At 32.8% G+C, this 24,559-nt stretch overlaps 2 protein-coding genes across 3 annotated transcripts in view; one reads left to right on the top strand and one right to left on the bottom strand.

Moving 5' to 3' along the window:
- The window catches only part of LOC108911291 (lutropin-choriogonadotropic hormone receptor), a 38,259-nt gene extending 30,743 nt beyond the window's left edge, over nucleotides 1-7,516 (top strand). Inside the window, exons 9-16 of the mRNA XM_023454453.1 lie at nucleotides 380-445; nucleotides 502-645; nucleotides 1,018-1,089; nucleotides 1,145-1,428; nucleotides 1,537-1,920; nucleotides 1,980-3,036; nucleotides 6,399-6,670; nucleotides 6,735-7,516. Of these exons, the coding sequence (XP_023310221.1) occupies nucleotides 380-445; nucleotides 502-645; nucleotides 1,018-1,089; nucleotides 1,145-1,428; nucleotides 1,537-1,920; nucleotides 1,980-3,036; nucleotides 6,399-6,670; nucleotides 6,735-7,003 (2,548 nt within the window). The 3' untranslated portion in view covers nucleotides 7,004-7,516. The remainder of the gene's footprint in view (nucleotides 1-379; nucleotides 446-501; nucleotides 646-1,017; nucleotides 1,090-1,144; nucleotides 1,429-1,536; nucleotides 1,921-1,979; nucleotides 3,037-6,398; nucleotides 6,671-6,734) is intronic.
- A 3,675-nt stretch (nucleotides 7,517-11,191) lies between these two features.
- On the bottom strand, nucleotides 11,192-22,280 carry LOC108911292. 2 transcript variants are annotated; one of them, XM_018716195.2, is made up of 3 exons: nucleotides 21,989-22,280; nucleotides 13,440-13,558; nucleotides 11,192-12,103 (listed from the first exon to the last, which is right to left on the bottom strand). In XM_018716195.2, the coding sequence occupies exons 1-3, from the start codon at nucleotides 22,014-22,016 to the stop codon at nucleotides 11,879-11,881; spliced, it is 372 nt and encodes a 123-aa protein (XP_018571711.1). In that variant the 5' UTR covers nucleotides 22,017-22,280; the 3' UTR covers nucleotides 11,192-11,878. The 2 variants fall into 2 exon arrangements, with proteins under 2 accessions (XP_018571711.1, XP_018571712.1); XM_018716196.1 differs by lacking the exon at nucleotides 21,989-22,280 and adding an exon at nucleotides 15,229-15,668.
- Between the last annotated feature and the right edge of the window lie 2,279 nt (nucleotides 22,281-24,559).

Here is a 24,559-nt window from a genome sequence, read left to right as displayed (position 1 = left end):
ATAACTATTTATTTTATCACATTTTTATTTATAATTGTTGTTCTTATAGAAAGTGCGTTCGAAATAAAAAAGGAATTTTCAAAAATAGATATTTCTAGTGATTGTATTTCTATTTTCAAAATTTTATGACATTTGCACGATTAGAAACGGAATTATTGTACCTGAAATGACAGTAGGTATGTTGATTTTTCCAAAAAAAAAAAAAGAAGAAGAAAGAAAGATTTAGATTCAAGATATCGCCTTCTATAACGTTTTCAGTATAATTACTTCTAAGGTGCCATTAATTTTGTGTTTCCATTTAACTTTTGTAGGATTAAATAGTCCATCTACACACTTCACTCCAATTACGTTAATACAATCTCCTTTGTTTCCTTTCCAGAGACATCAAATCGAATAAGCTGAAAGTCGTTCCAGACCTAAATAACTGCCGTGAAATGAGGGTGTTGTAAGTATTATTTCCTATGTAGCAAACGAAAGTATAAATGTCGCGTCGATTTTTAGAGATTTGGCCAGCAATTATATAAAATCTATCGAGGACAAGCCCTTCCGGGGAATGTACCAGATCCATGACTTACTGTTGGCCCACAATCAGATCCAATACATTCCACAAGACGCCTTTTATAACCTGTCAAAGTTGCAAGTCCTGTAAGTATTGTTAAAATAAGTATACGAAAAAGTAAAAGGTAGTATAGGTCTGCTTAGTAATTCATATGTAAATTTTTAAAAATGAGAAGTAGGGTGGTGTTAAGAACCTAAATTGTATACAGAGTGTAAGGCAGATAGTACGGAATACTGAGCCAAATACTTGCACAAATCCAATTTCAAGATATTGGTGAATTTCGATTTTTTTAATTTCTTACAGGCTTCTATACGCCTCTATACATATATTGTATTTATTCCATATTTGACTTCTAGTTTCCTACTTATTAAAACTAAACAACAGAAGACTTTTATTGACACATTGATAAAAACTAATAATAATTTTAACTAAACATGTATTGATTTTTACCATTTCAGAGATTTAGAAGATAATCAAATTTCTTTCATCCACCCTGATGCTTTTATGCCAGTATCTAAAATCGAGGATTTGTAAGTACATACATTGAAACTATCATACAATTTCTAGATAATGTTATTTTCCCAGAAATCTAGGCAACAATGTATTTCCGCACCTGCCATCAGCTGGGCTTGAAAGGTTGTTGCACTTGAAAACCTTCAACAACCCCAACCTACGAGAATTTCCACCCCCAGAAGATTTTCCAAGAATACAGACATTAGTTTTAGCTTACGCTTATCATTGTTGCGCTTTTTTACCCCTAATTCCATCTAACCCACCTCCGAGAGCAAAGGATATAATCGTCTTTCCAGATATTGAAGACATCGATATGAATTTCTGGAATAGTTCGGTAGACATTTGGCCATCACAGCGTAAGTAAAATCTTTAAAACACTTGTTCAATTACTAAATAATATACAAGGTATCTTTGAAGAAGGTGCCATAAAAACACACATTTCGTAAACCTGGGGTGATTTTCAGAAAACATCAGTCACAAATTTGGTAAGAAGTTCGAAGCCATATGGGAAAATATTCGATCTGATTTCACGTATCCAGGAAATTTTCCCTCCTACATGGAAGAGTACGCCGCTGAAGACGATTCAAACCTACGCCTTCCTGGAGAAGGTTCCACAGGAGCTCCTGGAAAAATCCAATGCTTGCCTTTACCGGGGCCGTTTCTGCCTTGCCAAGATTTATTTGACTGGTGGACATTGCGCTGTGGAGTATGGATAGTGTTTTTATGCGCGATGCTGGGCAACGGTATCGTCGTGTTCGTTTTGATTTTTTCACGTAGCAAAATGGACGTGCCTCGGTTCCTTGTTTGCAACTTGGCAGCTGCGGATTTCTTCATGGGTATCTATTTAGGTGAGTAAAGTGTAGTCCGTCAACTTAATTTGGTACTATTTGTTGTTTCTACCTTTCAGGTTTTTTAGCAGTTGTCGATGCGTCCACTTTAGGCGAATTTCGCATGTACGCCATCCCGTGGCAAATGTCAGTTGGTTGCCAGCTAGCTGGCTTCCTAGGAGTCCTCAGTTCAGAACTGTCCGTGTGGACCCTGGCAGTGATTACGCTTGAAAGAAACTACGCCATAACTCATGCCATGCATCTCAACAAAAGACTGTCGTTAAAACACGCGGGATACATCATGATTTGCGGATGGAGTTTCGCCGTCGTGATGGGTATAATGCCCATATTTAACATTTCGGACTACAGGAAGTTCGCGGTGTGTCTCCCGTTCGAAACCAACGATGTAGCGAGCCTAACCTATGTCGTTTTCCTTATGTTCGTAAACGGTGTCGCCTTTCTAATACTCATGGGATGCTACTTGAAAATGTACTGTGCTATCCGCGGTTCTCAGGCCTGGAATTCAAATGACTCCCGTATAGCCAAACGCATGGCCCTTTTAGTATTCACAGATTTCTTGTGTTGGTCGCCTATAGCGTTCTTTTCATTAACAGCAGCATTTGGACTGCAACTTATATCTCTCGAACAAGCCAAAGTTTTCACGGTGTTCATACTACCGTTAAACTCCTGCTGTAATCCGTTCCTATACGCAATCCTCACTAAACAATTCAAAAAAGACTGCGTGATGATCTGCAAAGCTATAGAAGAGAGCAGAGTCACTCGAGGTATCGGAAGGTGTAGACACAGTTCTAACTTTAGTAATAGGCAAACCCCCGCTAACACGAATAGTTTAGCAGATAGGTCGTCCAGGGAGAAACAGGACCATCACGCACCACAGTGCACGTGTAACGTCAAGCTGCTGAATGACAATCAGAATCAGAGCCAGAAGAGAACTGATAGGAAGACCAGGACGAGGGAATGGCTCCTGAGCAAGGCTCGATGGCTTCTGTGCGTTCGAAGACCTGCAAGGCATCGGCCTAGGAATGACCAGTACACGTACCAAATCGCCGAGATCCAACAAAAACAACATAAGAGGGCGTCATCCGTGTCATCAAGTGAAAATTTTAGTTCCTCGAGGTAATGTCTACATTATTTTATTTCTTTATTTCATTCTATCAACATGGCTCCTTACAAAGGTAGTCGACTGTCACTAATTTAATAATATTAAATTAATATTATAGCTAACGTCCTCGACATCCAAGATCAAATAGATATAATATACAGGGTGTCCGGGAAAATGTGGGAAATCTCTCGGGTGCAGATAGAACATGAAAAAATGAGATAACAAGTTCCTATGAAATTTTTTCGTACAGGACTTTAAAATAATAAATCTGGGTAGCTTCAACCTTAGACTAAAAAAGGTACTCTTGTTTATTGTCGATAAAAACCGTTTACGAGAAAAAGAATAATAAACGAATTCATGTTTTATTTTTAATAAAAAGGGCCATGATTTCTATTTTTTTCTTCTCGACAACAAAGTGCGATACGAAAGTCTATCAAACAACAGGAAAGTTTAATTTTAAGATGTTTCGTCATCGAAATGATCGTCTGATGTTTCATCGTGCATGAAGTACATGTTTCGGCGGGTTTCAATTGGTAAGTGTTCTATTAAATCTTGAAAAACGTGCCGAAGGAACTCCAAATAAAGTTGTCCATTCAATCGTTCCCGCAATACTAACGGTCCAATAAACAAAATTGCTAATGATTCCTGCTCAGATGTTAATTGATTGGAACTGATGTTGAAAATGCGAAACAATAGTGGCATGAGAATTTTCATCAGCACATGCATGTGTGTTGTGTAAATTGGTGATGTCATTTTTGGTAAATCTTGCTTCTTCTGTCAAAAGAATAGTGCTAATGAAGTTTACATTATTTCGTTGCTGAGCCAATAGCCAGTTTGCAAACTGCATTCTACGAGGAAAATCTTCAGTTAATGTATTTTTTGCAAATGTTATAGATATAACCGCTGTTTTTGAAGAACTTGATGTACTATTATTTTCGATGCATTAAAGTGTGCTGATAATTTTCAAGTGCTCGTTGATGGAGTGCCTTCTACAGCAATTAAAATATTTTCCTCTAATTGCGGCGTACGTACGGTTCTTCTCAGGCCAGTATCAGTACTATTTTTTCCAAAATTTTCTACAAATATGAAAAAAGTCAGTAATTTGTTAATACACATTACTCGATAATTAATTCGAAATATGGAATACACGTTTATTGAGTATATAGATAGACATCTCATGTATGGTATTGCGTCTTGCAATACTTTACAAGCCAGGTTATATCACGACAGATTTCCTAATCGTGCTTTGCCAAACCAGAAGACATTTCAACGAGTTGACCAACGTCTAAGAGAAAATGGTGGGCGATTCCAGTTGATAAGGTAATCCTTAAGACGCAATACCATACATGAGATGTATATCTATATACTCAATAAACGTGTATTCCATATTTCGAATTAATTCACAATTAAATTCTCCACGAAATCTAAAAATCGGTAAATTAATAACGAAGTAAAGGATCGATGTGTCGGCGATGTCACTTTGTTGTCGAGAAAAGAAAAATAGAAATTATGGCCCTTTTTATTAAAAATAAAACATGAATTCGTTTATTATTATTTTTCTCGTAATCGGTTCATTTTATAGACAATAAACACGAGTACTTTTTTTAGTCTAAGGTTGAAGCTACCCAGATTTATTATTTGATAGTCTTTATCATACAGGGTGTTAAAAATTTAGGCATTAAGTTGTAAAGCTTAGCCCGCCCCTGGTAAACTAAAAAAGCTAAATAGGTTTCAATTACACTATTTTAAGAGGTCATATAACGAGCGTTCAAATAAAAACGTGGTCAAGTTGGTTCTCAAAATTTGGACGTAGGGCGTAGCGTATAGCAAATGAACTTAAACGTCATCTGTCAAAGCGCTATATCGCCGCTATCAATTTGAATATTTTCGTTTTAAAAAGCGTTTAAAATGGTGTTTTCTCAAGAACAAAAAGTGTTTATCATAGAGTCCTACTTTAGAAATGGACGCAAGATTGATGGAATATGGAAGTATTCTATTGAGGAATGTTTCATAGAATTTCAAAATCAATTTCCCGGCGTTGTTGAGTACAAAATTTTTCAAAGTGCAGTTCAGCGTTGTGTTAATGTTTTTCGTGAAACGGGCAGTGTAACAAGAAAAGAAGGAAGCGGCCGACCTAAAAAGCGGACTGAAGAATTAAAAGAAAATGTCCAACAAATAATGGAAAATGCGCCAAGAACTTCTGTACGTGTTTTATCACAAATGGTGGGAGTATCAGTCGGTACCTGCCACACAGTGTTAAAAAAAGATTTGCGTTTGTTCTCCTATCGTTTAACTTGTCAGCAAGAACTTCATGAAGTTGATTTTCCGCGACGGGCTGTATTTTGTGAATGGTTTTTAAACAACTACGGTGAACTTCATAATATCACCTTTTTTTCTGATGAAGCCTGGTTTCATTTAAGTGGTTACGTAAACTCACAGAATATGAGAATGTGGTCTTCTGAAAAACCAGATAACTTTTTTGTCGAGGGCCCTCTACACGCTCAAAAAATTGGAGTTTGGTGTGCTCTCAATCGAAGGAGGATTTATGGACCTATTTTTTTTAATGGTACTCTTACTGCGCAAAGGTATAGAGAAGAAATTATCGCTCCTTTTGTTAACCAGCTGGAAGAAAACGAAATTACAAACTTTTACTTTCAACAAGATGGCGCAAGGGCACATACGGCAGGCGAGACGATGAATATGTTGAGGGAAGTTTTCCAAAATCGACTAATAAGTCTCAATGCTGAACATGAATTTCCACCGAGGTCATGTGATATTACGCCGTGTGATTTCTTTTTGTGGCATTACCTTAAAAACACTATTTTTGAACTGCCTATTCCTGATTTAAACCATCTGCAGGCTCGACTTATAGACAAGATTCGTGAAATTAACAATACCCCGAGCATCTTAGAAAATGTCTTTAATTCTTTGAGGAACAGGTGTGAAAAGTGCTTGGAACAAGGAGGGAGACACTTTCAGCAGCTGCTTTAATTTATTGTTATAACAAGGAGGGGGACACTTTCCGCAGCTATTTTAATTGTTTGTTATTGTTATCACGATTTTCATATTTTCCCGGACACTTTGTATACTCATTTCGCGAAATTTTTTGTGCAGATTGATTACGGTCTACTATTAAAAAAATACAATATGTTCGGATTACAGTCGTCATCTTGTTGTCTTCATTAACTCATTATTAAGTAACATAAAACAAATGAATCTAAATGTAAAGTCGTCACTTACATTGCTGAAATTATGTCAACCTTAAATATTTTAAGAAATTTTAAAATTTGCATCCTTGAAAATTAATAGGTTCTATCCGGAAAAATAGTTAGTTTTGAATAACGTGATGTGGATATTAATTTCTATTTAAATAAAGATCAGATTCCTGGCGCCACAACCACCATTGTGGCATACCTCTGCGCCTCCTGGACCCCAAACGGCGGGCGTCGTCCTGGTTGGTCACCAGGAAAACCTCCCAGGACTCTAACCTCTCAAGCTCGAGGAACGATTCTTCTGGTTCGGCGACGACAGCCAGCACAAGCACGTGGAGGATGTCCCGTTCCAGCGGTTCCAGTGAGCCAACGCGCGGAAGGACAAAGCCTCGTCTGACGCGACAATGTGCCATTCAGGACGAATGTGATCCACCAGGTAAAAGTAAATGCCGTCGTGGAAGATATTTCAAATTACTTTTATATTTCTTTTGTATTTTCAGGTTCACCAGGGAGGCTTACAGTCAGATTCCTCACAACCATTCCCTCAGCTGCTGAGAATAGCATGCAGTTGGAAGACGAGCAACCATCCATACTGGTTAGTCCCACCAAAGAGCGAGAAGGACCCTTGTATGCCATCCTTCATTCTACGCCGATGACGCCGGTGCGTAGGCAGTCTATCGTAACTCTTCACCCTGTAGAAAGCACTAAAGTATCTCCTAATTCTTCTAGTCAGGCCAATAATATGGCAGACGCTGGTCCCTCTAGATAATAATTAATTCTTTAGGGATAAGCTGTACCAAAACTGTAATTTGTGCTCCAGGATGTGCCAGGTTTTCTGTTTCGTTCTAAGTTATTTATTTATTTATTTATTGTAGTCTAGGCGATGCGTGTTTTTGTATTGAGTGAGTATGAGTAGTGTTTTTAGAGAAATACTTCGTGTGCACCATTCCTCAGCCAACTCCAATTATTATAACCAAGTTTTTTTCAGATGTGTTAATTTCGAAATTTTTTTCATATTAAATCTAGTTGGCATCCCGACTGAAGCCATTTGTGACACTATTTTAAGACATTCCTGGAGTACAGTGTAACCAAATCATATAAGTATTTATTAAGCCGTTACTCATAGGGAAAGTTTTTTAATATTATTTATTTGTATATATCTATTTTATTAAATAAGACAGATTGCGTGATATGTTTAGCTGTAAGCGAAGAAAGTAATAAAAATAAGGTGATAATTTTTAAAGTAAAATATATTGTATATGAACATAAAATGTTATTTACACAAAAAGACGTTCCATGTTAATTATAGTAGTATGAAATAAAATATTCCATACTGTTATTTATAGTATTGCTATATTCTATTTATTGTATACAAATCTACCTCCTAGTTCAATACAAAGACTTAAATAAAATATACACGAAATCTAAGTAGTCTACTTATTGCGATTTATTATTCAGTGAACGTTAATTGAAACAAGCAGCCAAAATGTAATTGAAACACTTAAGCTATACATATTTATGTACCTATTTATGTGTGAGTGGAAAAATTTCACAACCTCTGTTGGATTTTCCACCTTTAGCAGAGAGTTTGAGCAGACATATACTTACCCAGACATAAAATGTGAGGCATGATGACAGATTTTGAAAAACTGTTCTATGACGTTCGGAAGTATTTACTTACTATTTCCAAAAAATATATTATTTCTGTAGAAAATAAAAGGTTTAATAGAAAAATATTAACATTTTAATTTTAAATCTAAACTCACGCAGAATGTCGCCGGTGTCATGGCGTCTACGTGACGTCACATCTATGTTTGTCAACAGTAAACATAAGGTGCTAATATTTTGTGTTGCAAGATTCATTAGTTATATAAAAATACAAAGTTACCATAATAGTATATGCATTTTATTTACCCTCAAATTGTACTTTGGTATAATAATGGATAGACATTATCTTTCCATGAAGAGACTAAAACACACACACACACATTAAAAAAATCTGATACATTGTGCAAAACCGTACTTATCTTATCAACTTCCACGTCACCTGTTACATGGGTGTTGTATAACAATGAAAAAGTAATATTGGCAGTTGGTAGAAGGAAGCACAAAAAACAAACGCCTAGGTAGGAAATTCTGGAAGGAAGCCAAGTTAGTTGAAGATAGGCAGTTGAAGTGAGAACAGTGTGCAGATAGGTAGCAAGACGATCGGCGGGCAGTGTGACAAAGTAGTGTAAAATTAAGTGTTTAACCGGTATTAGTTAGCAGGTAATATTCTTTAAGTACTTTGTTGTTAATTGTTCTATGTAATCTTATGATTGTGATGGTTATAGATGTTTCATGATAATAATTCTTTGTATGTTTAGCTTCCATTGCTTTATGCTCAAGGGCATATATTTTTCTAAGGTAAAATTGTTATAATTATTATTAACGATTGCTCATTATTTATTTCATGTTAAAATATATATATTGTGTGGGCGCCCAGACATTACAATAATGACTCCTTTGTTTCACATCTAACTTGTTTTTGTCATGATTACGTTGTTCGTAAAATATAGATGTTTCATGATAATAATTCTGTATATGTTTAGCCTTCATTGTCTTACGCTCAGGGGCGTATATTTTTCTAATATAAAATTGTTACAATTATTATTAAAGATTGCTCATTATTTATTACATGTTAAAATATGTATATTGTCGTGACTGCCCAGATATTGCATTAACGACTTCTTTGTTTCACATTTAACTTGTTTTATCATGATTAGGTTGTTCTTTGATTTCTTGTGCTCACTTTATGTCATACGTCTATACGAGCCTTGTTGAATTTACTAACATTTTCGCCCGTGCGGAACGAATCTGGATTAAGCTCGATTGCCTCCCGTATGGGACTCCAGTGTTATGAAGGATCTTCCGAAATCTCAACTATAGCTGGATTGCCTCCCGTATGGGACTCCAGTACCTTCCGGCTCTGCCGGCTAACTAACACCAAACCTCTTCAGTTTTACTTGGAAGTGTGTATGACTAATATGAGGTAACAGATGACATTTAGTGACACATTAAATGAGACAGGTCTTATTTATCATTAGCAAAGGTTCTTAATTTATACCTTTGGTTAGCGGTTGTTTTGTATTTATATTTGGGTGGTAAGAGCAACGATCGTGGGTTTCTCTGCCATGCTCTTTCCCCGCAGGAGCTCTAGGTGAGCCTGGCACTCTCCTTTTATGTTTAATGGTTGTTAATGTTTTGTTGTTCTTTCTATTTGTCACATGTTTAATTTGAATTGTATGTAAATAAAGGTTAGGTGTATTTACTCTGCTTTTGTTTTATATAATTAAACCATACAAAGTTACACATTAAACCTCTACAAAGTTAGTAGCCAGTGCCTTCCGGTCAATTAAAAAATAGAAACATACAACGTAGGGATTCCTTATGACGATCACATGTTTTTGGCCACAACTACGTTTACTTATTTTTTGTCGAACCTAGGGTTGTTATACTACAACATAGTTGTCATCAAATGTAACATTAATTATATCTACTTTTTTTATCTATACTGTAGTTGCAATCAGCTACACCGAAATAGCCCTTTTGAAGTTCTGTTAAATACATTTGTAGCTACCATCTGCACACAAAACTTCTGGCTTGGTTTTCCTATTTCCACATAATTTTTAAAGGTCCTCATATTCGTGGTACACTTAATTTTCAATAATACTGTCTTCACAGATTCCATCAGTCGACCCTGCTATCATGGGATAGTTTTTGCAAAAAATTTTCCTCACTTCATCCTCCAACATCCTATCGCGTTTCATGGCCTTGTTCCATGGCTAACGTTTCCTGATTATGGTTTTGGTAACACAAAACTAAGTAACTGATGGTTGGGGAAGACAAAATATTTAAACTAAGACAAATACTGCGGATATTGTCGAAGTACAAATGAAGCAAAATGATATTTACATAGATGAGACGTAATTCGCTCTGATTGCTGTTCAACCTATCATGGCGGTTTGCTGTATTTTGTGGTTTTATTTTATCAAAAATAAATACGTTTTTTATAATTCATGAATCATATTTCATTAGATAAATACATAATTCATGCCTAGGAACAGACATTAATTTTTAAACTGATATTGCAGAAAATAACTACTATGTGGCTTAATATGTTATTTTTGATACCTTTTATACAGACATGGGTTAAATATAGATGTTCAGGAGAAAACTACTCTGCGAACTAATGGTTTGATCATAATTGACTCATTTATCAATAGAAACCACCAGACATATACCAGCTTCAAAGTTATTTGTTGCCTAGGCCTTCATTTAACCAAACCTGGCAGGCAGCTTAAATTCTAGTGAATTCGAATTTACATTCACTTTTTAATAACTTGATTGGTAAGAGTATTTCAAAGAGATAGCACACTACAAACTGCTCATATATTCTTTATTTCTCATTTTTAGATTGTCTATTTTTACTCAAATGACTCTTTTTTTAAACATTCATAACGCATTTTTTGGGTGGTAAATACCAATTTCTATGGTACTTTTCTATGGAATTATTTTAGATTTAAAAAATTTTGAATTAAAACATTGTATTGGCGACTGACGACTTTAAAAACCACCGAACAAATTTGAACCATAATCTTCAAATGTTGAATGCTTTTCCGATTTTTACATCCGCTATATTGGATAGGCCATCTCATATAATAGAAAAATATGTTACTTATTTATGTATGTGCAACCTTTGTATGTATTTGGTATTTTTTTTTTGTAGGGCTGTGTAATTTTAAGGATACAGAAAACTTAGCAACATATGTTTTATACTCTCTCAGTAGAATACAACAAATTGGTTCGATGCTTTCTTAGTTGTTCTCTTCCATTAAACACGTTATTAAATTAATAAAAGTTAACAATTTACCCAATTTACTTAAAGAAAAATTAACAATATTAAGGACACTTTCTTTTTATTCTTTGTACATGTTTACAGATAATAAAGTAGTATTGAAATACAATCATTACTTATATTAGGTATAACAAAAATTGGTAAATTATACCTTGACAAAATATTTAAAACAATTTTTAGTTATTTATGTAGTAAGTAAAAACGAGACAATAAGCATTTCTACATTGTAAAAAATTATACTAAATCTCCCTTCATGTAGTGGTTTATTGAAACTATAAAATTGATATGCCTACTTTGCGAAAGTTCCCAAAATTCTTTCCGAGATTAAAAAGCAGCAAAAATATCACATACATATATCATAAAAAATGCTCAAGCGAGATTAATCTAAACATTATCCAAATTCCCTCTCTGAAGAAGAAAAAATATTTTACATAACAAATTTGTATTGCTTAGGTTCTATAAAACAGCAATTCAACTTCTGTACCACTGTAATAATTCCGAGAGTGAATCGGAGCATAAATTATTTAAAACTAACACACCGTTCGGTGTCCACTAATATCAAAACATTCGTAAAGAAAAATATATCATTCTCGTTCTTTACAAAACATCTACCATTGTACATATGTCCGCAATCCCTGTTACTTTACACTTTTCTAAGTCCATAAGGCATGTCGATGTCATCACTAACACATCAATGAATTACTTGGAGGAATCAACTTCCTGTCTAAACGTGTCGTGAGAAAACTGTTAAAAGGATGGCCGCGATGGGAGTCTGCCTATTGATCTAGAAGTTGTCAAAGGTACATTTTTGTTAATATCGACTATTTCTCCTTCAGGTTTATTACTAAGTAGAGCGTCGATGTCTCTGGTCCTTTTAAATTCTTCGAATTTTTTATTTAGAAGACTGAGTTCGGACTTTGATGTGGATGATTCTGGAATCGCCTCTTCAACCACGTTTTCTTCGTCTACTTCCTAAACAGAAAAAAAATCTAGGTCAATAGATGCAGAATATAGATAGGTATGTAGAATACAGTAAATATAGTAAAAATAATAAACACTAATTTTGAAATACTCGTATTTATATTATTGATACAATTAACAATGATTTAAAAAAGCTTTTGGTCGCACATTTCAAATACTAAAAATACTATTACCATTCCCTACAACCTGAATTATAATGAAGTCATAAATAGTTTTCCTGACATTGCTAAATCCTTTAATAATCTGTAAATCAGTACTTATTAATGAACCAGTAATGTTATCCATCAATATCAATTCGTTGAGTTTGGCAATCAAAGAAAATAACAATATTTGGCAAATTTTTATTACATCTTGTTGCAATTATATTATTACATCTCTTTTTATAATACAAGTATTTAATAAATGTGTTACAGAATATTGTTTTCCAGATAAATGAAAACTTATTAAATTTGCAGACGTATTCATATAACATGAGGTAATTAATTATATGTATGCATGAATATTTTCAAATTTCAACCACCGTTTCTTAGTTTGACCTTCAAATAACCTTGATCCTGACGTGATAGAGCTTAACCGACCTCGGCATCAGAATCAACGACCCCAAAAACCCCAGGTAGAGGTAGAGTCCAGTAACTAGGACAGATATTTTAGTGGTAGATCTAGCACCTTTCGTACAATTCGTCTCCAAAAAGATAATTTATATAAAATTAATCACAACAATTTTGACCAAAAAGTAGAGTTAGATTACTTTTACTAGAGACCGAATTACCTTTCAACACAAGTTTAGTATAGCTTCCAATATTGTTAAAGATTGTTAAGGATCTCAGGTCATATCGGGCAATAAGTTGTTATTCGGTTAATCGCGACCAAATTTTATTCACATAGTGTACATTTATCTATTTCTCTAGGAGCAACGCTATTCTCATAGTATTTGACGTATTCCTAGCGTGACGGAAAAAAGGTGTCGTGACTGAAAAATTTTAAAGCTGTGGATAGCAATCACAACTAAACCCATTTTTTATCGACTACATTGGTGACCTATATATTAACTGACACACGCTCGTGATTAAATTGTTTTATCTATAGTAATTCTGCTTGTTGTCTTTTTTGACTACCCATATTAATTTTATATACAATGCAAACAGCACTTGTAATCTCCGTCTGTTAACATCAATTTATGTCTAGGATAGTCCCATCCCCGTACGCTAGCTATTAGCCTTATACTAACAGCTAGTCACGTACTGGAAATATATCAATTACACTAAATAAATACTTAACCATATTAGAATACTTTATTGTCTATTTTGGTAACAAATATTGGACGTACCTGTATCTCAGAGAAAGTAACTGGTTGCGTTCTGTACCTAGAAGACCCTCCTCTTCTTTTCTTTGGCACCACCCTTCTGTGAAGCCTTGACATTGGTTCAGGATACACTGTATCCATGGCTGAAATTTTACACTCACTTTTAATCCATATGACAAATCGCAGGCAAAAATACATAGAAATAAAAAAAGTTCAAAGTTATACTATCTCGGTAGCTACTGTTATATGTATATTCCTCAATTGGTTATATTTTTTTTATACAAAAACTTACGTATATGAAAAATGCTTTTCTAGAGAATAATCCAGAAAATCAACTTATTTGCTTTTAGAATATTAGAATTATTTGTTCATTAAATTCAAGATTTTAATGAGATTTACTATTTACAACAAATTGGGAGGGATACAGAAAGAGTTGACTATTATGAAAGTAAATTATTATTTGCAATATTTACATAAAGCGAACGATTATGTCTCAAACAATATTTTAAAGGATAAAGTCATTGTTTTGTTGATTTCGATAGAATTTTAGGAGATAAATGAGGTATTTATATTTTCAGAAAGATGTATAACTAAAAATCATAATTATGTATATGTTTTTCATCTTCCAGCTTTTAACATCCAATTTTAGGAAATAAAACAATTTCAAATTGGGGCATTGTCATAATTTTGAATTAAGCATTTTTTTCTTCCATTTAGATTTATTCATTTAACTGGGAGAAAAAATAGAAACTAAATTTTTATCTCGACGTTTGTAGGGTTATTTTATTTATAAAGTTTCCCCCTAAATTGCACCTTCTAAATTTAATCGCACATATTTTTTACACTGTATACACACATGTATGATTTATTTGAATATGTAAGCTTTGATTCAACAAATATAATTTTACGTGGATATCAGAAAAAATTCATGCCCTTAAATTTTATCTACCCTTGAAATGTGTAACGCTCTTATCGAAATACACATCGTTAAAATATATTTGTTTATTGGGGAATAATGCCAAAATTAATCAATAAATTTTCATTTGTTACCTCTACAAAGAATTTTATTAAGCATAATTTATATACATGAAAAGCAACTTTCTAACAGTTCCTGGAAACATAACATAATTATGTTTTCACAATACATCAGCTAAGGTTCAATGAATTATTTTGATTGTCCTTGAAGTTTTGTGCCGTTCAACCCTTAAGTTGTACAAAATGAATCTAGGTAGTTATTTGTTTTTTTTCCTAATCATTAAATGGTTTTAAACCGATTTAAAACGTTTTGTACTTCAACTGTTTGGTATTTGTTCCGAGTTTAATTAAAACAAAAAATAAGTCAGGTGGATCATAATCCGGAGATCGAGGTAGCTACTGGTCCCCTTCTCCGAATCCACTTGCCGATATTGCATTTATATGTTGATGACGATGATGAATGTTGATTCGCAGAAAGGATTCTGTAAATGCATATCTTTTAGAAGAACTTTGACATATCGTTAACGAGTAATGAAGAATAATTGCCTAGAAGCTTTAAAAGTCTGAAGTATTGAAGAGGTGCTTTTTAGGATGCATGCTTGTAGGTAAAAAAAGTCACATTTGTACCTGTACAATTCACCATTTTATTTTTACCAAAGGTCCTATTATACCCCTTATATCAATAGGTATAAATACACTTCATCGCGGGTAACATTCATAAAATTCTGAGAGGAAACAGTGTGAGACAATAATGCGATTAAAATTAATATCCGGAAATAGATTAATGTTTACGTAGATATACCTAAGTACGTAATGAAATCTGTTTACTTTCACTTACATTTTCTAAACTGTTCGGGTACGATCTACTGCACCTTGCATGTAGTGGAAATCCTATAGATTCTATTGTTTAAAAGGATTTTTCCAAATTCTGATTCGTTTCAATCTTTAACTAGTAAATTCTTTATATTTCCTTATATATTTATTTGGGTCGCACCTTAAGATATTTCTGTTAATTACTCGAACCTCACAAACCACGAAGTATTTCACAAATTTCGAACAATACCACATGCGAACCATGCCCACTCCACGTCACACTTTGCCAGATTTTCAGGCGCGCTGGATAATTCTCGGAAACACACAGAACGTTGACTCGCTAAAAATAAACAAATGCACCTATCTGTCTATTCTCTTAGACATTCGAGAACTAAATCACGCAATTTTATTTTGATCGCTATGGTAAATTAGTTATGGTTGAAAAAAGTCGGCCACGTAGTTCGCAGGCTGACTGAACTCGGTTTAACTTTCTATTTCGCACTTAATCAATAATAAATTATTGTTTAACACAGATAAATTAGTCCTCCAAATATAATTATACGTTTTCCTGTACTTTCGTGGATTTACCATCATCCATGTATAAGTCTAAATTAATTAATTTAATGTTGAAATAGTATTTTAAGCACACATGCGTAAATGATTCATTTATTATTTTGTTACTCTGTTTTTTTATTGGTGCCAAAATATAGTAAGTATTTACACGAGTCAAATAAAATAGAACAGTCCACAAAGTAAGAGACTGAGAAAATTAATATGGAATACAAAGAAAGTATAAAGCAATAAAAAAGTAGGTACATAGTCAAAGTAGGACTGAAATAAGAATGTTTGTTGGTTGTTCGAAGACCTCCGTTATCCCCTATTAAAGTGTTTGCAATTTAAACGTTTAATTTTAATAATTCATGTTAGAATAACCAATAAAAAAATACCATTTCTGATTTTCGTACATTTTAAATAAGGGTTTTGTATAAGTATCATTGCTTTTGGGAAAGTCACAATGACTTTCATTCCTCATAGTATACTTTTCTATATTTTTTTTATGTGTAATAGACATTTAGAGTGTATCGACAATACTGAGTTTTACGAATTTTGTCTACAATCTATATTTAAGTTCGGTTATTATCATTATGGCTTTTCTTTGTAGAGCAAGTACATCTACAGTTGAAGTAGAGTAGCCCTATATGAAAGACAGCATAAGACATTACAAAGTTATATGAGGCTCTGAGAAGCTGTTTTCAATGTTGGTAGCATTTTGGATATTTTCTTACATACGCAATTAGTGTGACAATAATTTTTCAAAATATACCCCTAGAAATGTAATTGAATCTGGAATCAGGTAAATTTTTGACATAATTTAACATCGATACAAACATGTTGATGTAGTATTGTTATGTATAATATATTGTTGACCAGTACCGAGATAGAAATACTGTATAAGACCAACATTGTAAGCTTTGAAACCAAATTATTTTTTTTCTCTTCTGTTTTGATGTATAAAATATATCAAGATTAGATTGGAAATTAAAATTGAAATTTCACGCTTTTTTGCACTATCAAGCAAGTAGATGTTACAACCAACCAGTCAGCAAGAGTACCCTTTCTAGATTTCTAATAAGATTGCACAGTTTTTGAAACTAGGACATCCTGAAACATATACAGGTCATTCATTCCGAAGAACATCGGCAACGTTACTGACTAATACAGGTGTTGATGTATTAGCAATCAAGAGACATGGTGGGTGGAAATCAGCCGCCATCGCAGAAAGTTATGGTGCTGACAGTTTAAATAACAAATATGAAATAGCCAACAAGATTCTTTACAATGATATTTCAACTCCAGATTCTAGTAGTAGTAGTATCATGCTGTTTTAATAGATCAGTCAGATAATATTGAGTCTCCGGTGACCGAAATGGAGCGGTCAAATCATTTTGATAAAAATGTGACAATTAGTAACTTTATATAAATTATATAGAATTGTACCTTGTGGAGAAGAATGAAGAGTTTTAAACGAACTACTCTATTATTTTATTTCTTAGTATTTTTATGTACCTACGTAAGTACTTAAATAATAATAGTTTTATGAAATTGCGAATGTAAGTCTTTAATTTAACCGTACACACTATTTACTTATTTATATCTAAGTGTGCCAAATATCAATCACCTGACTCATTTAAAACGTCGAGTTGAAATTTCCAGACATAACTAAACACTAAATAGTACATATTTATTTTACAAAGATCTTATACAAAGTATCAAAAATACTCCTTTACTTATTTTATGTATTCTTCTCGGTTATAGAATAGATAAAATTAGGTTTATAGCATCAACTCAGCATAATTAATTGGGAACGATAAAAAATTTAAAAAATCCCAACTGATCGAATCATAAAGAAAAAATGAAAACGTAATTTTTACTAAGATTTCTCATGATGATGTAAAAGTTGAAAACAATTTTTGCTCTCGATAAATGCTCTGTGATAACTCAGTATCAGCTTGAAAGATCATAAAACTGTTCGTTTTACTTGACATATAGGTAAGCATTTTAATAATTACTTGACGGTATTACATTTTTGGAAATTGAATAAAAATATAGAAATATTTGTATTATAAATTACTTTAATTTCTTGTTAAACATCTCTGAAAATTGTACTGTGACTACAACTTTCAAGAATAAAGACGAACAAGTGACGCAGGTATGACCCATATTTTTGAGACAGGATGATTCCGAGAAATATTGTATGAAATACTATTTTCATGCTTGCTATAAATCTCTAAATACGTAGCAGAACAATGAAGACAAAGCGCAGCTACAGTTATAAAAATATTATGGTCAACCAACTTTTAACATTATTTGTTACAAAGCCATTGTTTTATGTGATCAATTACCTAAATCTTGACTGTTTCAGGAATATTGAAACTTATGAAATATTTTTCGTCCCACTTAGATGGATTGATCGGTTGTTGTGACATCACATTTTAAAATTATTTTTTAAATCGATATTCATATCAGTACAAAGAAACTAACAAATAAATGAATGTATCAAATGAATTGAAATATAATTTATTATTTTTTGTTTTCTTATCAATGTTAATAATCATGAGAACAATTGGTTGTGTTTTTAAAAAATTAAAAGAGCGTAATTCTACGATATTTATGATTTTTTTAAATAACTATACTGAAACGAGATAATACGCATTTCTGTTTCATAAAAAAGAATCGGAATGAGAATTCTGAAGAATGTTCAGGATTTTTTTTACCAAATAAAACCCTTTTTGCAGGTTTCCCAGTATTTTTTTGGATTTATTGCTTTGACAGTTTGAATAATACAAAAATGTTCTTATCCAAAAAAGTTGTATCAAATCAATATTTTCAAATTATTTTCGATATATTGATCAATGTTGCACTATTTTCCTGATATTTATCATTCTTTTTAATTGACGTTTACAGTGATACAAAGTAAACAATTAAATAAATAAATTTATTAATAAAAATAACATGGAAACAATCGTTTGTATTCATAAAAACATTAAAAGGGAGTAACTCTACGATATTTATGATTTTTTCTATTTCGATATTATGTATTTGTGTTTATTTATTTATTAACTTGTTTAAAGTGAGCTTTGAAATAACTATACTGAAACGAGATAACAAGCATTTCTATTTCACAAAAAAGAATGAGAATCCTGAAGAATATTCAGGCTTTTGCTTAGCAAATAAAACTCCTTCTGCAAGTGTCCCAATATTTTTTTAACGTCTTATAGAATAGAAAAAATCAAATACGTTGAAGAACTACCGGACTTTACAACTACTTTACTTTACTTTCTCAAGAACTTTAGTTTCGATATAATATTAAGTACGGTTATTGCTCATGTTCGAGCATAACTGGGTCTGTAGTAGATAAACTGGGCTATTTAAAAATCTAGTCTAAATAAACATACAATAACTTTTTTCATAAAAAATTATGTTTGTCTTCACTCTGGGTATTTATTAGTGTTATAAATCATCACTCATAAATTAATAACGTACCTATTTTTACTGTGATTTAATAGTGTTTGAAAATTCTTTGTAAGTACTGGTAAAATTATTTTATGAATCAGATATTTCGTGCGCATGTCTACATACAGATCATTTCTAAGACATGGTGTATGACTGAAATAGGATTATAGGAAATGTCATGTTAAACAAACAAATCCATGTTCATGATCTTAAAGTGACATTTCCTTCACAATATGCTTACAGTCATAAAAAGGGTACATTCAAATTGAAATTTAATAATCTTGATCGCCATCATACTATGGTGGCCATTATACTAACAAGTAATTAGTAATTATTGACTATATAAAATATCTCTGTCCAATAACGTATTCTTCCAAGGAAACATTCTGTATTTTTGTTCTAAGACCACACTTGATAAAGTATTGTTTTCAACTTACAATAAAATGAGTAGGTAGTCCAGTCACTGTAGGCGAAAATAAGGTAAAAGCTCCCAATTTTTTCGGATAGCATGGGTTTTCTTGAAAATTTGCATACAAGTTCATCTGACCCCCCACTTCAAAAGTTATATTGTCTAGATGTGTGCTTTTTTCTATTTGGGGGTGAAAACTACCCTTGTACGAAAAAAATGCGAAAATCGCAGATTTACGTATTTTAAAGATTCAATTCATGTTGGATAAAGTTTCTTTAATTAATTACTTTTCAGCCCTTAAAAATCCTTAAAAACTACCATTTCATGGTCAAAAAATAATAGAAAAAAAAAGTTTTTAACAGTTTAAAATATTCTTTTTGTGCATTCACAATGTGTTGCATTTCTTTTGTTATTCATTAGAAAGCTTACGACTCATTACAAAGTTGCAACCCTTAAAAACCATCCCTTATAATAAAATAAACAAAAAAATATTATTGAAAGCTTGAGATGTTTTAATGGTATGCATATGTTGAATTATAAACTTTTTATTGGTATTCAAACGATCTATGATATATTGCAACTTTTCGGCCACCCAAAAAACCTTTATGGAAGACCTACTCCTCATAAGAAATCCTACCCCCTATAGAATTTTTTTATGAAAGCACTGCATTGCATGTAGCGCATGCACTTTATCTAAATAATGCTGCTAACCTGTGCGTATACAGAATTTCGCCCTAAATTCGAGGCCTCGGCCAATTTCCGAATGTACACATACATATACAGGACGTTGAAAGCAATCTCTTTGCTATTTAATTACCTTCATTTTTGCTTATGATAATTTTTTGATAAAACTTGTAGTTTTTGATATATTCGCGAAAAATGGCTCAAAAGCATGCATTTTTTGGGCTAAAAACGAACATGTTTAGGCGCAAATAACTCAAAAAGTATTGACTGTACAAAAAATACTTATAGAACATTTTTTGCTTAGAATTCGTCGCTCTATCGAATCGTGAGGTAGTTTTTAATAATAAAATTCTCACCCTCCAGAAGAGGTGGCATCCACCCCTAGGGTAAAAGCACACATTGGCACTATATAACTTTTGTTTCTTGGGCTATTCCCTAGCTACAGTTCAAATTTCACGTCAATCCATTCCATCCGAAAAAATTGGTAGCCAAAATGATTCAGTGACTGGACTAGAGACATATATTTGCTCGGATCTGTAGAGCCCAGGGGGAAAACGAGATGGAGACAAAACCAAATAAAAGAACGGAATAGTTGGCCAGTATTACCAACTATGCGATTCGGATGCAGTTCAAGAAATTACTCTGCGCTTGAGCCGCTTATATATTGGGATCATCAACCATGTGCTAAAAATATTTCGCGAAGATCGCAAATAAAACAATCATTTTAAATTCTCCCAATCAAAAATAACTGACCCTTTCTAAATAGCGCAATAGAAATTGAACCGATTTAACGTATAGTTATCAAAAAAAAATAGTGTCCTCTTAGTTAACCATTACATTGTTTAAAAGGAAATGTAGCATAGTTTTAATTTAATTCAATTCGAAGTGTTTGAAAAAAAAAACTCTATCAAAGACTTCCATTAAAAAACATATAGAATATTATATTTATCAGGAAACAATAATATTTTATTTTATTATATGCACCCAATTCTTCATATTCCTGGTATCAAAAAATTTCTTTACACAATTACTATTCTTCACCTTGATTGGGGACAATTTAAAAAACGTCTTTATGTTACAGCATACTTGTATATTCTCCGCTACATAATATTCTTTTATTCAAACTTATAAAGTTGATTTTGTTTGTATTCAAATCGTTTAGATCTCCAGCAAAAGTGACGTACTTTTGACATCATTTTTTCTCTTGTTTAATATTTGCGACATATTAAAATTTCCAATGAGTCAGAACAAACATAAATCGGAAAATTCAGGAAACAATTAGAACTATAATTCCAATCAATATTTATGCGTGTATATTTTTACAGAAAATGTAATAGCGAAAACCTTACGAATATTTACATAAAAACTAAAATATTTACACAATAAAATCAAAAGTCATACGGGCGCTATTTGTTTGAAGAACGCTAACCTGAAAAAAATGCTAGTAGATGACCAAAGCGCAATAAACTCATATTCGTGGAACATGAAATTGTTTACATCTCCTTCATCTGTTTTTATTTTTAATATCAACAACGTGAGTCAATGTTATTCTTGGTTCCTACCGATACCACACCAAACTAAAATACTTTTCCGCACTCAAAAACCGAGTATTTTTTAGCGGTCACCAAAATAAGGTTATAAAGACGCAAAACTATGACATGTAGAGGTACATACTTACATTGTGTAGGCGATGATAACGAGGGCATCGTGATATTCGTAGGGTATGTCACAGCACTAATAATGGATAATGGATAACGAAATTTCACTAAAATCGAACGTTCACTGACACAGCTGTTTGATTTTCTGTTTCAACGTTGCGATATAAAGAATTTCGTCTAATTTTAAACTCTGGAACGGAGGTTTTGAGAACGGACCGTACGGTGCGCTGCGGTTCTTTCAGTTTTCAGCGGCCAACGTTTTTCAGGAGTATAATTACCGTGCCGAATCGCGTCGACGGTCACGCGCACTTGTTTACACCTCGAGCGCGAAACGAATAACAAGAGAAGTTTGGGGAACGCCGGGCGCGTTTATTGGGAATATTATTTGCGGAATTTGCCAGGAATCGTCAAGTCGATCCTGCTGCGAAGTTTTAGTCGTAAATATTTTAATTGTTTGTAAACTAATTTTGGTTTACTACGCCACTCTCTCTCTTTGTCTCTCTCGATCACATCTCTTGTGGAAATATTTATTTATGAAATACCGACAAATATTAAGAATTGATTTTCACATATGATGCGTCATCGCCAAGAAAATTGCCAATATACGTTTCATAACAATAAAAAGTGTCATGAATTTCTGAGAGAAATGGTATTTCATTTATTTGCAGATTTTATTGCATTTAAAAGGTGTTGAGTTATTCAAACAAATTCAAGAATCTTTTAACAAATTAAGTCAAACAATGGTTTCTGATACCAGAAATCTAAGTATGCAAAATATATCTAACCCCAGACAACACTCTTTAGTGTTGATATTGCAGGCGATTACTCTATGACAGCGGTATTCAAACTGAGTTCCGCGGAACCCTGGGGTTCCCCACAACCTCTTTGGGTGTTCCGCAACTCATTGTCAGTCAAAAACTACAAAATTAAAAAAAAAATTATACTCTTCCTTAAAACTTTTTATTTTTATAAGTACATGCGTATAACTTACTATAAGACGTACGTAGGTAGCTACAAAAAAAATATATCGCAATGCGTTTAATGCAGAATTTGAAATCCGAATGCAACTTACCTGAGACAATAGCACCTGATTTGAACATATGTAAAAATATTCAAGCACATCCCAGTCATTGATTATATTTACTCTTTTTTTAATTATCCAATAAATATTTACTTCAAAATTTAGTCTTAGTCACAATCTTTTATCCTATACTGATCATTACCTATAGTTTCAATGGATGACCTTGTTTCCAAAAAGTGGGGGCGAGACTTACTCCGTGTGTTTTGCGCATGTTTCATAATTAGGCGCGGTTGCATTCGAATTTAAAAGATTGTCACGGCATGCTCTGTACTATAGCCGATTATATACATAAATCTATTTTCACTGAGTTCACTTCAAATTTTAAATGTTTACTTTTCTACCATTTTCATCTATGAGTCCTCTATCGATAGGCTCCTTATCTAACACATTATTTTACTATTTATTAATTTCAATAAATAACGTAAGTATCTGCATAACCTATTTAATATTTTGCAGGCTCAAATAAAATAAAACAGAATACAATATGCTTTTAAAATTATGTTCGTAATTTTGGACATTTTTTTAAATGGTATTGGTGTATTTATTAAACAATACTTAGTATTTCAAAAAAATCGCCACTATTCGCTCTAGCCGGGCACAACTGACTGGCAATCTGACGGGCAAATATAATTATTTATTATAGCGGTTTCTGCAGTTTATTTGATAATATAAAAAAACATGCTATAAATTATCTGTAAGAGACCAATCCGATAATAATGTCCAGGATTAAAGAAGGCTCTTGTCGAGTATTATTTTGAAACATTTTTACTAAATATCAACACAAGATACATTAATAGAAGAATTAGTGCAGGTTTAAACAGATTATGAAATAAAACTCAAAAGATACATTTATTTATTTATTGATTAAAATATACACTATACCATAACAACCACTAGCACAACACAAAACAAAATGAGAATATTTTTTAGGTTAGCTTGGTTTGGCTTTTTTTACCGCTCGGCGCTCACCGTTCTTGGTTCCTTTCAACCAATCAAAACCCGTAAAGTAAACGCATGCGTATGAATACGCTGGTACGTCGCCCCACTTTTCGGCTTCAAGTCAATTGCAAAATGATTAGTATAGGATAGAAGTATGTGGTCTTAGTTTAATTTTAACTTGGTGGAGTAAATTTAAAAGAATTTTGCTGCTAATTTAAATGAAAAAATCACAAAATATGGAATATTTGCTTATAAATTATACCTTAATTTTTTAATTGATTTGAAATTGAACACCATGTATCTCAAAAACTAAACATACATTTGCGTAATTTTTTTCCTTATTTCGAGGGATTCTATCACCATGTAAAATTTTGTCCATGCAATAGGATATTTTGTATGTTCTTACCCTTACCTATAAATAAGTTCAATATCACAATTTTAGTGAAGCCTCCTGAGGGAACCTGAAGAAAGTTTGATGCGATGTACACTATCGGCAAGAAAGCCCATGAGAATAAAAGAAAATAGAGCAATAGGCGACCTGAAATGAACAAGTTACTTGTAATGAATTAAT

The sequence above is a fragment of the Anoplophora glabripennis genome, unplaced genomic scaffold, assembly GCF_000390285.2.
Source record: "Anoplophora glabripennis isolate ALB-LARVAE unplaced genomic scaffold, Agla_2.0 scaffold304, whole genome shotgun sequence".
NCBI lineage: Eukaryota > Metazoa > Arthropoda > Insecta > Coleoptera > Cerambycidae > Anoplophora > Anoplophora glabripennis.
This window is presented reverse-complemented; position numbering and strand designations above follow the sequence as displayed.

Excerpts from the sequence above, each read along its gene's own strand:
- LOC108911292 (XM_018716195.2), bottom strand. The coding sequence starts at position 22,016 with ATGCCCTCGTTATCATCGCCTACACAAT. Across the intron at positions 13,559-21,988 it reads GTTATCATCGCCTACACAAT|CCATGGATACAGTGTATCCT; the intron begins GTAAGTATGTAC and ends GTAAAATTTCAG. Across the intron at positions 12,104-13,439 it reads TTACTTTCTCTGAGATACAG|GAAGTAGACGAAGAAAACGT; the intron begins GTACGTCCAATA and ends TTTTCTGTTTAG.